At 44.2% G+C, this 12,466-nt stretch overlaps 1 protein-coding gene across 4 annotated transcripts in view; it reads left to right on the top strand.

Moving 5' to 3' along the window:
• The window catches only part of SPTBN1 (spectrin beta, non-erythrocytic 1), a 136,413-nt gene that overhangs the window by 34,369 nt on the left and 89,578 nt on the right, over nucleotides 1-12,466 (top strand). For all 4 annotated transcript variants that reach the window (XR_009484431.1, XM_059828489.1, XM_059828487.1 and 1 more), the window contains exon 2: nucleotides 7,883-8,079. Coding sequence is in view for 3 of the 4 variants with exons in the window: in XM_059828489.1 (XP_059684472.1) it covers nucleotides 7,932-8,079 (148 nt within the window). In the remaining variant the exon portion in view is untranslated. The remainder of the gene's footprint in view (nucleotides 1-7,882; nucleotides 8,080-12,466) is intronic.

Here is a 12,466-nt window from a genome sequence, read left to right as displayed (position 1 = left end):
GCCTTTAGCCCTGGCTCAGCTTGCGTAAACCTTGCCCAGCAGTGATCCTTGAAGGAAAACCATAAATACATGAGGAAAGATGTTGAGTACTCTGTGTTTTGCTTAAAAACTGAGTTAAGGAGGTTGTATTCTTTAAGCCTGGGACTAGCACTCATGGTATGTAGTTTTATTAACACAAAACTCATGCGTGTTACGTGCCTCTGCGTGTAACTCGGTGCAGACTGTGCCATCATGCCGTCTCTGTCTGGATCCCTGTATACTTTCCCGTTCAGCAGTGCTGGAACAATATCGCTCGCTAGAAGTGTGCTGAGGGCTGATGACCAGAGCCCTCCCCACCTCCCTCCCCTTAGCAGCTTGACAAAATGTGTTTCTTTTGCATTCTTTAAGTGATGAGGGGAAGAGGAAGGGCAGTCCCAGGAGGGATTTGGTGCTTACTCCACCCTTAAGTGTTACATGTGGTAATGTTCTGTTCTGCTTGATTTGTGTGCTCCTCTTTATTAACTTTCAAAAAAATGCCCCTTTCTATCTAAAATGTCTCCTTTTTTTTTCTTTTTTTTTTTTTTTTTCCTGGTTTGGTCTTTTCATGGTTTGTATACAGTTGATGGAGGGGCATGGGCTTCTCTGGAGGATGGTTCAGAGGCAATATCTAATCTGGGATGCTCCACAGGGAAATGTAGAAACCTAGAGAGTCTCACCCCAGAGCCCCTATTAAGTGTCTGATCTTGGATGAAACCGGTGTGAAGCCTTGCCCCCCAATCCCTTTCTGTTTTTAGGAGGCTTGTTGGCACATTATGGGTTGCATCCTGGACTGACGAGAGCTACCTCAGATTACAGAGGGCAAATTTGGACCCTATGTATCAACTGATTTATTATAGAGTCTTTGGGGAAAAAATGTTGGAATCCAGATTTGCTGGGTAGTGGATGAGAAACTGCGTGAAATTTTGTAGCTTTAAATGTGGAGAGAATCAGACTAGAAGATTTTCATGATCCTTGCTGGAACTGAAAGCTTTGGCATAGAGATTTGGTTCAGGTTTACTAAACAACTTTTTTTCAGTCTTTATTAGTTCCTCTGTGCTCTTGGCTGGGTGCTTAGTTGTAAGCACTGCATTTGCTGAACCAGTTTGAGTCTTTGTCCTGTGCATTATACATGTTGGTCGCGGGTGTGTAACAGTCACCCTTGCTGAAAACACTTCGGTTTCCAGTACAGTGAGCTGTATTTTTGAGCTGTGTTTTTGTTTACAGTGAACAGCGCAAACACTTTTTGAAGTTGTTTCAATGCTTGTGTAATACGTACCAGTCTCCCAGCTAGAGCGTGATATCCTGGGGACCTCAGAAGAAGAGGAGCCTATAAACCACTCTTAACTCCCTGGTTGCTGGCTTTCAAATGATGGGTTATCTGAGATGTGGGAAGTAGACCTCACTCGTGAAGGACAGGCTGCCTGATTTTAACGACCTTTGCACACTTTTCCAGCCTGTATTGGGAATAAAGAGGCTTCAGTCTTGCTTTGTTTGTGCATTCCTGAAGTGTCTGTGCCCCACACGCTGATTGTGGCATTTGACTCCCCGGTAGCACAGCCTGTCCGCCCCTTTCCTATGACCTTTCAGGGTGCTCTCAGCCTCCGCTCTCCGTCCTGGAGCATGGACAGCCAGAGGAGTCAGCACCAGAACGTGGGCTGGCTCAGGCAGCAAACAGGGAAGGAGAGACAAAATACATGGAGCACTCTTGGTTTGGAAAATGCAGGAAGAGTGTGGTTCTGTTTGTTGGAGGAAAGATGGGATTGGGAGCCAGAGCCTGCACGCGCGAGAGAGAGGACATTGGAGGTCAAGGGAGTTAAAGCCTTGCTGTTATTAGTACTTTTATTATTTTACAATTGGTTTAGCAGCTGAAATAACAAGCCAAAATGTAAGCGATTGTGTTGCCTACGCTGCCCTGTCAGGACAGGGGAAGCTTCTTTCTCTGAAGACCGTGTGGCAGTTCACAGAACGTGACGCAATGGTCTCTGGGCTGAGCATGGAGGGAGGCTGGAAACCAGCTCCTGAGGCTTCAGGTTAAGAAGTGGGTAGAATTGAGATGTGCATTTTTCAGTCTTTCTAAGCTTTACTCGCAGGACTTCACTTTTTCAATCCAGGTGTTCTGTAGAGCTCTGAGTTTCTAACTAGTATTTTTTAAATACTTGCAGAATTTGACTTGTGGGGGTGTTTGAATATGTATGCCATTTTGCAAACACCCTTGAGCTTCTCCGAAGGTGTCCCTGTTGACCTCTCATCAGGCCAGTCTCCTTTCTGTGGAAGCCAGGGTGAGAATCTCGCCCTGATGGGGAGACAAGATGTGGCTGAATGCTGGGACCTCAGAAAATTTCTATTCTCCAGCTTAAATATGGGTTTAAAATGACATTTTTTTAAATATTAAATGTCTGTTGTGCTGCTGTTATAGGAGGGAGCTGAATAGTGCTCAGAATAAATGCGAAGTTTGGTTACATCTTAACTAGATTTTCCTCCTTTTAATAATAATAATTACTCTAAAGTGAATTAGTTGCTAAAGAGCTGAGCTGATTACCCTGGCCCGAGTCATCAGTAGGAGAGAAGCAGTACAGAGTGGGAGTGAAAGCATCCGGAGGTGGAAGTCCTGCAGAAAGGGTAATTGAATTGATTTCTGTGCTTGTCCAGCCTTGGTTTCAGCGAGGGCTACCAGAAAGGAGGCGGTTTGTAATTTTGGTTTCTTTGATGTACGTATCTGATATGTAGGAAATGGAGAGAGACCATTCTCTTTATCACAGTGGTTGTGCTCATACTCGTCTCTGGACCATGTGGTCTAGTAACCTAGAGATGGAAGTGTCTGTATCCCATTTTCCATCCTCTCAGCCATTCAGTCATATACAATTTATCTTAACTGTCAGAAGAACTGCAGTAGGTTGGACTGTGTGTTAGCCAGGGAATAGTCTATTTACATAAGTAATGACACCATTTGGGGATTGCTGTTCAAAATGTATTTTCTTCAATCATAACACCATAAAAACCTCTTGACAATCCTTAGATAGTAAGAGTAACATGAAACTAACTACAGCTTAGAATGTTTCATGGAAGAATAGTAACTCTTGAAAAAAGAATGTTTACTTTCAAGATAAATGTAACTATTAGGAAGTAATTCCAGATGTGTGGTTATGGCAGAATTTTAGTGATTATAGTCTTAGCCTGTTTAGTGAATTACATTATTGCATTTAAAAGTAGCCAATGATTTTTTTTAAAATTAATTAATTCTTCAGATGGTCTGAATGAAACTGTTTATTTTCTGTTATCTGAGAGACAAACAGAGCAGAGTGTGGTTTATTTATGAAAGTAAATACAAAAGGTCTGACCCCTGGATATTGCCTTTGAAAATTGTCTGAGAAAATGCTCTTCCTGGTAGCGGATTCTTTCTTCAAGCCATTTCTTCTTTTTGAAGATAATGCCAACCCCCCCGCCCTCAAATTATGCAATATGTTTGAAAGAATGCTTTGAAACGAAATGGTTTGATCTCTTCAGTCTTATGAGGTCTTCTAGTATCGTATCAACTGCAGAAGGCAATGGAGTGTTGTATTTTATCAACAAAGACAGAAGTTCTCAAATTTACAAAACCTTTTTTTGCCCATCGTGGCAGGTCCACCTGCATTTTGGGGACTGGAGCAGTTGCATGCTGTTTCTTAGTTCACCCACGTGCTTGCTTGTCCCTCTAATTGCTTGCTAATGTCTCAAAGGCCCAGGTGCACACAGCGCTGGTGTGTAAGGTCAGGAGGACATGGACGTGAGAAATCCCAACGCCTCTTCTCTCTGGCCTTGATAAAGGGCTCAAAAACACTTGAGTCTGTGTCTGAATTCTGAATGGTAACGAAGCTGGGACCTGACGTTTCTAAAATGTCTTGTTATCAGTAGGCTCGTGTCTGTCGCGTTCTGAGAATGGGTCGGCTTGGAGTCGTCCGTATTAAGGCTGCTCAGGATGTTGACAGCTGAAATTCATGTTACGTTTGGCTCTCCACAGAAAACATTGTTCCTTTATTAGATTGGCATTTCAGCTTAAAGCCAGGCCAGGATGTTTAAATTACAAAGGTTGTTCCTGCTGGAGCACAGGCTTTCTTCTGTCCCTGTGCTTTCTGCTTGTGCTACATATTCTATAGTGATTTCTTGCAAGGGTGTTAGCGGGCGCTTTGCGCATGATTGGAGAGTGCTGCGCTAAGCTGATGGGATACAATACCACTGTCTCCTGCTTTGTGCTGACTACGCAGTCAATAAAACAAATCTGTACTCACAAAGTACTTGTTGAAATCATCGAGCAGGGGAGGTCTGACCAAATAAAATTACGGCATTGAGCAGCAGTTAGCACAAGTAACTCGTTGGGCTTAAAATAAATATGTAAATGTATGTGTGTAACATGTATGCATATGTTCTATACACACATACAGTTTTTTCAGCTTCTGTCTTTTAAGTGCAGGGCTAATTTTATGGATCACAGCTCTCGCTTGAGGTCGTTAATAGCGAACTCGGCTGCATTAAGAGCTCCAGAAAGATCCTCGGACATTTTTCCCCGTTACTCTGTGGGCAGCTGCAGACAGTGTTGGTGTTTCCATTTCTCAAATAGGGACACCCATGACTTCGAAACCAGATCGGCTGTTGTAGCTCAGCCCATCTGCAGGACCTCCATTTCTGTAGTAAGAAGCCTGGAGGTTTCTGCTGGAGCTTGTGTTTTTCTTCCCTCCCTGTTCCCGGAGGCACCAGGGGGTTGTGCTGGACCACAGCTGCAGCAGGAGTCTTAAGAAGAATTGTTTTTCAGCACAGGCTTAAGGCGGTGGTTGCACATTACGTAGCTGGGTCTTTGGGAGAAGGCAGGGCAGCTTTTTGCAGTTAGGACTGAATGGTGTTATCCTCACCTCACCACAGAAGTGCTTTGCTGCAAGGTACTTATTTTTATCACTGCAGTGTGTGTCTGCTACCCCTCTCTGCTGTCCCTGTGTCATTGAGCCGCATCCCAGAAAAGGGAACTTGATGTCAGCCGGTGAAAGAGGCACTGCTTTTATTTTCAGCATCTCTACAGAATCAGATGGATGCAAGTTTTCTAGCCCAATAAGTGTAGGGTAACAGGCCCGTTTCATGCTCAATTTAGCTTTATCTAGGATAGATTTTGCACGTGTGATGCTCAGGAGGGGTAAGAGAAGTGATAAAGCACAAGTTACAGTTGAATTTATTATGGCTTCAGTTATGTGTACATCTAAAGACAGGCGATACAGAAATAAATGAAATCTGATAGCTTGTAGCATCTCTACTTAAATTAGTATGTTGCTGCATCCCGCTTTTAGGGTCGCTGCTTTTGGGCTGCTGCTTTTCCAGTGGCATATCTCCTCTTCATTGGGCACTGATGAATACAGAAAGCTGAAAAGACTGATGCTGTAGAACAGTCTGATTCCACTCGTCGTTTATACTGTGGTTACTCCATGGATTTAATTGGAATTACCCCTGATTTCTGCCTGTGTCCAGGAATCAATGGGAGGCTTTTGTCCAGGCTTGATACCAGATGAGGATCAGCTGGTGGACGCTGTGCAAAAATGTTTTGGGTGGGACTTAATCCTTTCCCCCGTCTTTGCTCCATCCTTCTGTTTGTTCGTAGCGGCAGAATCCGGCCGGCCGAGGAAGGCCCCATCCGTCCAGAGCTCCCTGCGGGAAAATGTCATTGCGGGCGCAGTGAGGGAGTGTCATTTTAAAGACCTTTCCCAGAGCAAGTTGTTTTTTCATATTCTTTCAGTCTGTTGGCAGCTTACCATAGCGAAAGCTCTTTTCTTCCCACCTTTTGTGAAGGTTGAATCGCTCACAAACGGGCTTCGGTAACAGCGTCTTATGTAATAGCCTTGTTTCCCATTTCTGTGCAAAAGAAAGGGATTATTTTGCGAGTAAATATAGGAGGAACCTTCTCATCTGTGGTGGGGAATAGGGGAAAATCAACCTGGCCTTTTTATCCCGGGACCTTCTGGAAAATTAATGCCTCTTGAGCGCGCCAGCAGCGACAGTAAATGCGTTGGTTTTCCCCTGTGAGCTGGATTTGTGTCAGCGGCAGGATGTCCACGCTTTTCGGCCTGAGGGTGGGCCTCTCTCGCTGCCCGTGGGGCCTCTCTCGCTGCCCGTGGGGCCTCTCTCGCTGCCCGTGGGGCCTCTCTCGCTGCCCGTGGGGCCTCTCTCGCTGCCCGTGGGGCCTCTCTCGCTGCCCGTGGGGCCTCTCCCGCCGCCCGTGGGCCTCTCCCGCCGGGTGGGGCGGGACGGGGCTGTCGGGAGGAGAAGGTGCTCTGCCCTGCCCTGCTCCCCCGCGGCAGTAGGGGGCAGCAGACGGCCGGCTGAGGCGGGGAGGCTGCCGGGCCCGCCGCCGCCCGCCGCCCCGGGCCTCTCCCCGCTCCGCCGGCTGATAACGCGGCGCTGGCGGCGGAGCTCTGCGCCGGCAGGTACCCCGCGAGGTCGGCCGGGGTTAGGAGGAATCACCCCGGCGTCTCCTGCTGCGGTGGGCCCCGGGACTGGAAACCGCCGAGCCTGGGCTGGGGTCGCGGGCTCCTCGGGGGGAAGCGCCGGGCCTGGCTCCGCAGCTTGTAGCCGGATAAAAGGTGCCGCCTTTGTGAAGGAGCTCCGGGCCGTGACCCCGCGTCTGCTTTGCTGTTTTAAACAGCACAGGGGCCGGGAGCTCACAGGAGTGAGAGCAGAGGGAAACAAACAGATGGATCCACAAAATGAGAGGTTTTTCTCAGACGCCTTTCTAAGTCTTCCCGTAATAAGACCATTTCTATTAAAACCTAGTCGCCCCCCCTCTTTCCCAAATATTGAACTGCATTTTTTATAACTATTGTATTTTTATAAAGGTGAATTGTGCGTTTGCTCTTCAGGGTCAGCTGTTGGGAGGCTTTGAGGGGTGGGGTTATGGAGGGTGCAGCGCGGCCGCTGCTTCACCCCCAGCGATGGGGAGAGCTTTGGATCCATGCTCCCAGGCCAACGGCTCTTCCTGCGGGGTTCGCAGCCTCTAGTTCAGCAGCCCTTCATAACCTCCCTCCTCCTCCCCTGGAGGAGGTGTTAGGCTCTTTTATATTTAGTGCTGATATATAAGTACATGCTAATGCCGATTAGAAAACGGTATGAATATGCTAACAGTATCCGGCTGCCTGAAAGAGGAGAACCTCATGTAAAGAGTTGCGTTGGTGGGCTACCATTTTGTTGCCAGGGAGAGTTCAAAGCAATGCATCAGTTAATTGTATTTATCTGGATTAGTTCGTACATAAATTGCCAGGACCGGTCACAAAGTCAGCATTTGCATGTGAAGAAAGAAATGTTTCTTCAGATCAATGTTAAAAGGCTTCTGCTGGTCAAATGCTTTTGTGACTTTTTAAACATTTGCATTTTTTTCATCAGAATTTGCACCATCTTCTAAAGGTGTTGAGGTCTTCTTTGCACTTCAGGTTTTTCTTAGCCGAGTTATCCATGACTCCATGTGCTTTAGTCAACATTCACAGATTTATAAAGCTAACAGGCTGCTTTTGAAAATAACAGTTGTGAAAGTATCTTACTGCACCATTTCATACGTGTTCCACTTTGAGTGGAGTTGAACATGACAATTCTGCATATGTGTATGCAGCAAAGTTACTGGCTTGAGATCTTGCTTTTGTGAAGTAGTTCTTTTTTTTTTTTTTTTTTTAAGAAGACTTGGACCGTTCAGTTGCTTTCTGAAGGACTGGTTGGTATCTAACCTGTTCTTGAGCTTGTCCCCAGGCTTCCAGCAAAAGTCATTGATTTTTGAGAGCAGAAGTCTTGAGCTTGAATTTTACAACTGTCTTCCAATATATGTATATAGTCTAAATTTTTATTTTGTATTTTTCTTTTACAGAGGTTTTTAAGAAGAATCTGATGGTGAGAATAGGTTAAGACGACTCAGGATGACGACAACAGTAGCGACAGATTATGACAATATTGAAATCCAACAGCAGTACAGCGATGTCAACAACCGCTGGGATGTCGATGACTGGGACAATGAAAATAGTTCTGCTCGACTGTTTGAACGATCCCGCATCAAGGCCCTAGCTGGTAAGCACTCATCACATGAGAAAAACTGATACTGTATGTATGTGATAGTACGGGATGCAGTCTGTCTTCAGTGCCGGCACCTTGTTGGTAAACTAGAGCTGAAATTTTCCTGAGGTCAAGTGCAGTTTGACCGAACAATTTTTGAGATTGTTTTGTCCATTGACATCAGTGGGACATGATGGTCTCATGTTGCTTTGCAGGATGTGCTCATAGCTGATGTTTTATGAACACTTGGCTGTTCAGATTTGGTATGAAGACTCCTTTGGTGTAAGCACAGGAGAGCAGATATTGCATCCATGTTGGTTTTTTTTTTTTTTTTTTTAATTAGAAGGTTGTATTGACTCTGTTTCTCACCTCATCAGTCTCATCAGATGTTAACCATTTTGGCTGTGTATTCAAATTGTTTTGATTGGATTTCTGTGATTGGCAATGATGTTGGTTTCCAGATTTGGAAAAAATCAGAAAGATAACAAAATTCTGCTTCAAAATATCTTCATTTGGAGGTGTTCAAAAGATCTCACCTGTCCTGAAATGGAGAAATGTGGTAGATGGATATAGTTGTCATTTAGTAAAGAATGCTGAAACTATAATTTTTTCTGAAGAAGCAGAGCTTCTGACATGCATGCTGGCTTTTGCTGAATTGCACTGTCATCGGCAGACAAATGACATTTGATTGGGTCTTCTTTTTTTTTTGTTTAAAACATTTGATTATTGCATATTAAAGGCTGTACATTAACCAAATTTGTTTATGCAGCAAGGAGATTATGTCATGTCCTCTCAGCTCTGAGGCATTGCCCTGCAAAGCAATTTTTACGCGTTCTGTAAATTATTTCCTGACTCTTATGGTAGCATGCTCACATTCCTGACCTCTGAACAAAATGCCTCAGTAGTGTGGGACATACTGTAAGCATGGAAAACAGCTCAAAATATGCTGAGCTTTCTGCTGGTGAAATTTGAGTTACAAGGACAGTTTTAAACCCAACACTTCATAACATGTTGAAGCAGGTTTATTAAATTAACCGTACTGAGACAAAGGTATCATCTGTTTCATTTGTGATTCTGATGAGACTGACTCCGGAGCACAGCATGCCCTTTCTCCTCTTGACGCCAGCCGTGGGAGCGCGTTAGATGCGGAACACCTTTACATGCCAGGCACAGGGCAAGATCAGGTTTGGAGCTGAGCAACGGGGAAATAAAATAGTTCACACAGGTGGGCAGAGAGCAGATCATATAGCCCTTACCAAGGATGGTAATGCATATCGACTTAATGGAACTGCTCACAGAAAGGATGTGCATTAAATTTTTCTGTCTTTAGAAGCCTTTTAATTACAGCAGTTGTCGTCACAGTGTGCCTTTGAAATGACAGGTAAAATGCCTGACCTGGAATGGGGCTGTGCTAGGTGGGCTCAGAAGCAGCCTGACTGGTGCCTATGGTGGTAGATTGGTAGTAGACAAGAAGAATCTTGAGCAGGGTTTTTTTATAGTTTGATCTCATTTGAGGAAGAACATGTATTTTACTCCTGCCACATTAGTGGTTCAAGGTTATATTATATTCTTTGGGTGGGAAGTGCTTTTAGTACAAAACTCATTAACAGCATTTGGGTCCCACATCTAGCCTTTACTGCAGTTGGTTGTTCCACTTATTTTTATGGCAAGCAGAGCTCTCCACCTGAGTAATGAATAATAAACATGAAACTCTTACTTCAAGGAGAAGTAATGTAAGGAAAGTACTTGAATTATTTAGATAGTCTAAAACAAATACCAATGTCAAAGCAAATAATTTTGCTGAAGATTCAATTCAGAGGCATATTTAAACATTTTCCCAGAGTATGATGTATTTATTTTTTTTCTTAATAAGCATTACTCATAGTTATTTTAATTTGATACGTTTCATACCTGTAATTCTCTACTGTTAGTGTTGAGAATACCGCGTGCTGCCAAAACTTGGCTTAGCATACTGCACTGCTGCAGCACTGCTTGAAAGCTTAATCGTGATGCAGGGAGAGAGGAATGAAGAGAGGTTTGTATTGCAAATCAAAGGTTATACTTAAGGGCTGAGCCATGGTACTCCTGGCACCATTCAACATACATTTTTTGGATGCACTGTCTGGTAGGCTGATCTTCCCTTGCATCTCCTCAGAAAGGTGCTTCCAGGTTTTTAACAGCTGCAGCCTGGAGCTGGGATAGCACTAATCCCTGTCATTGTACTCTATACATCGAGACAGGCTCTTTCTGGAGAGGTGTACTCTATATCAGCTGCTTGTCACAGGATCAGACACAATAATCACTCTGTGAAAGCCTGTGGCTGGTAGTGCACACAAAGCCACGCTGGGTGATACCAGGGGGCTCTTCTGGGCTCTAAAACCCATGAATTTGACTGTCTATTGCACCATCACTTTCTCTTGGGTGAATTTCACCCCTCTCTGAAGGAGAAGTAGTTGTGCACCACCGCAGAGCACAGATTTACTGAATAACACTCCAGTCTGACTTCAGTGGGCATTGGCTCCTTGCGGGCACAAGCATCTTCCCACATCTCCAAGGCTGGCCATCTTCTGACAACAGCATTTGTCTTTCCAGAGGTCCTAGGTTAGTGCTGTCTAAAGACTGCCTGTGGATGTCCAGCTCTTTCAGTATGTCTGCCTTTCATTGAAGTGACAAGATAAATCAAAAGATTGTCAATGTCTTGCAGTTTATGAAATGCAGGTGTATCTCCTTGTCGTAGTACAAAAGGTTTCAAAATGAGCAGACCAGGCACTGGTTTTTTATTCCCCATCTATAAGGTGCAAGCTGTTGCATTCAGAAGTAGGCATTTTACACTGCCTGACTGATGGTTGTATACTCAATATGACTCTTTCTGTTGGTGCAAGCATTTTCTGTCCACATTCTTCAACAAGTTGTGAAGTGCCTCTTCTGAGAAGCTTCCATCTTGTATTGATTCTAGTTTACTGTAATTCAAATGAAGCTTATTTCCTTTAAGGTAAAGAAAGGTAGAGAGTGAGTAGGCGAGAATTGAGTTCTGTAGCCATTCTGATACTCTGTTCTAGAAAGAATCATAATGTTCCAGCAGGATGTTGAAATATTTAAAGAGCAAAGCAGGAGATGGTGGTCAGAATAATCGGTGATCAGAACAGACAATGTATTGGAGAAAAGCTCAGTTAAAGCAGGTATGATATAATGATAGTAGAAAAGCCCTGTGGTCAGAACAGCAGCTGATAACAGGTATTATTAAAGTGGTCTATATACCATGAAAACCAGAATGCGAAGGATTGTTTCAGTTTAAAACAAAAAAATCATCTGGGAACTCAGCTTTCAATCAGAATCCAGATTTGAAGGGATATGCAACCAGATTGGTTGCCATTCATGTTGAACTAACTCACTCTGCAACTGATATGAGAAGAAGGTAACTGAGCTCTACTTCGTGTAGTAAGATATCCCACTGTAGGAAATAGTCTTTCACCTGTCCTTGTTCTCTGTGGTTCTTTGGAAGGTCTTGCTGGAAGACAAGGTAATTCTACCTGCTCTGTAGAAGCCAAAAAGATATCATGTTTGTGCAAAATTCTTCATTCACAAATCCTCAGGTGTTGGGTTTCGTCTGTCAAGGACCATTAGCTAACGAGATTTGCTGTGCAGCGCCTTGGCACCTAGAGCTCTTACGAAGGCCTTAAGAAACAGTTCGGTTGTTCAGCAGAATTTTTCACGCTCAGTCTGGCACTGTGACATTCAGATGTACCATGTTGTCGCAGATGCTGTTTTCAGGTAGTATGAGAATTGTCACCTCCAACACTTTCCATTTCTTCAGTTAGCTAATTCAGTATTGAAAAATGCTTGGCTAGAGTTACTTGCTTTTCTGCTCATTTGTATTTTGCCCTTTTGTCCTCTGTGTTCACCTGAGTGTCCAGAAGGTCTGTGACTCAGCTGTCTGGCATATGAATTAAAAACAGTTTCAAAGTTTATGAAATAAGAGGCATATTTTCTTAGCGCAGGGCAGATGAAGCTGTGCATTCCTTTTTCAGCTCCACCTAAGTGACTGTGCGTAGGTCAGGACACTTGCTAGTGTTGCACGTCACAGCGTTCATGAACCTTACAGGGGAATACAGGTGAGGAGACTGCATTCGTCGTGCAGCTTTCCTTAGTTGTCCCTGTTGCACAAAGAGAAACTAGGCTTGTAATTCAGGCCAGTATCATAAATTCTTCAAGAAGCAAAAGGGGAGAATCATTGAAATCGTTACTAAAGTTATACTATTGAAAAGTTTTTCTTTTTAATAGAACAGAATACCTGTTTCTTAAGGATAAAAAAGGTAGAGAAAACTTGCAATGGGAAGGTGCTGGCTACCATATGTGGGGCTAGTTAGCCCTTTTGGCCCTGATATTTAAGCCATTCCCCCCA

Source organism: Gavia stellata, chromosome 23 (genome assembly GCF_030936135.1).
Source record: "Gavia stellata isolate bGavSte3 chromosome 23, bGavSte3.hap2, whole genome shotgun sequence".
NCBI lineage: Eukaryota > Metazoa > Chordata > Aves > Gaviiformes > Gaviidae > Gavia > Gavia stellata.
This window is presented reverse-complemented; position numbering and strand designations above follow the sequence as displayed.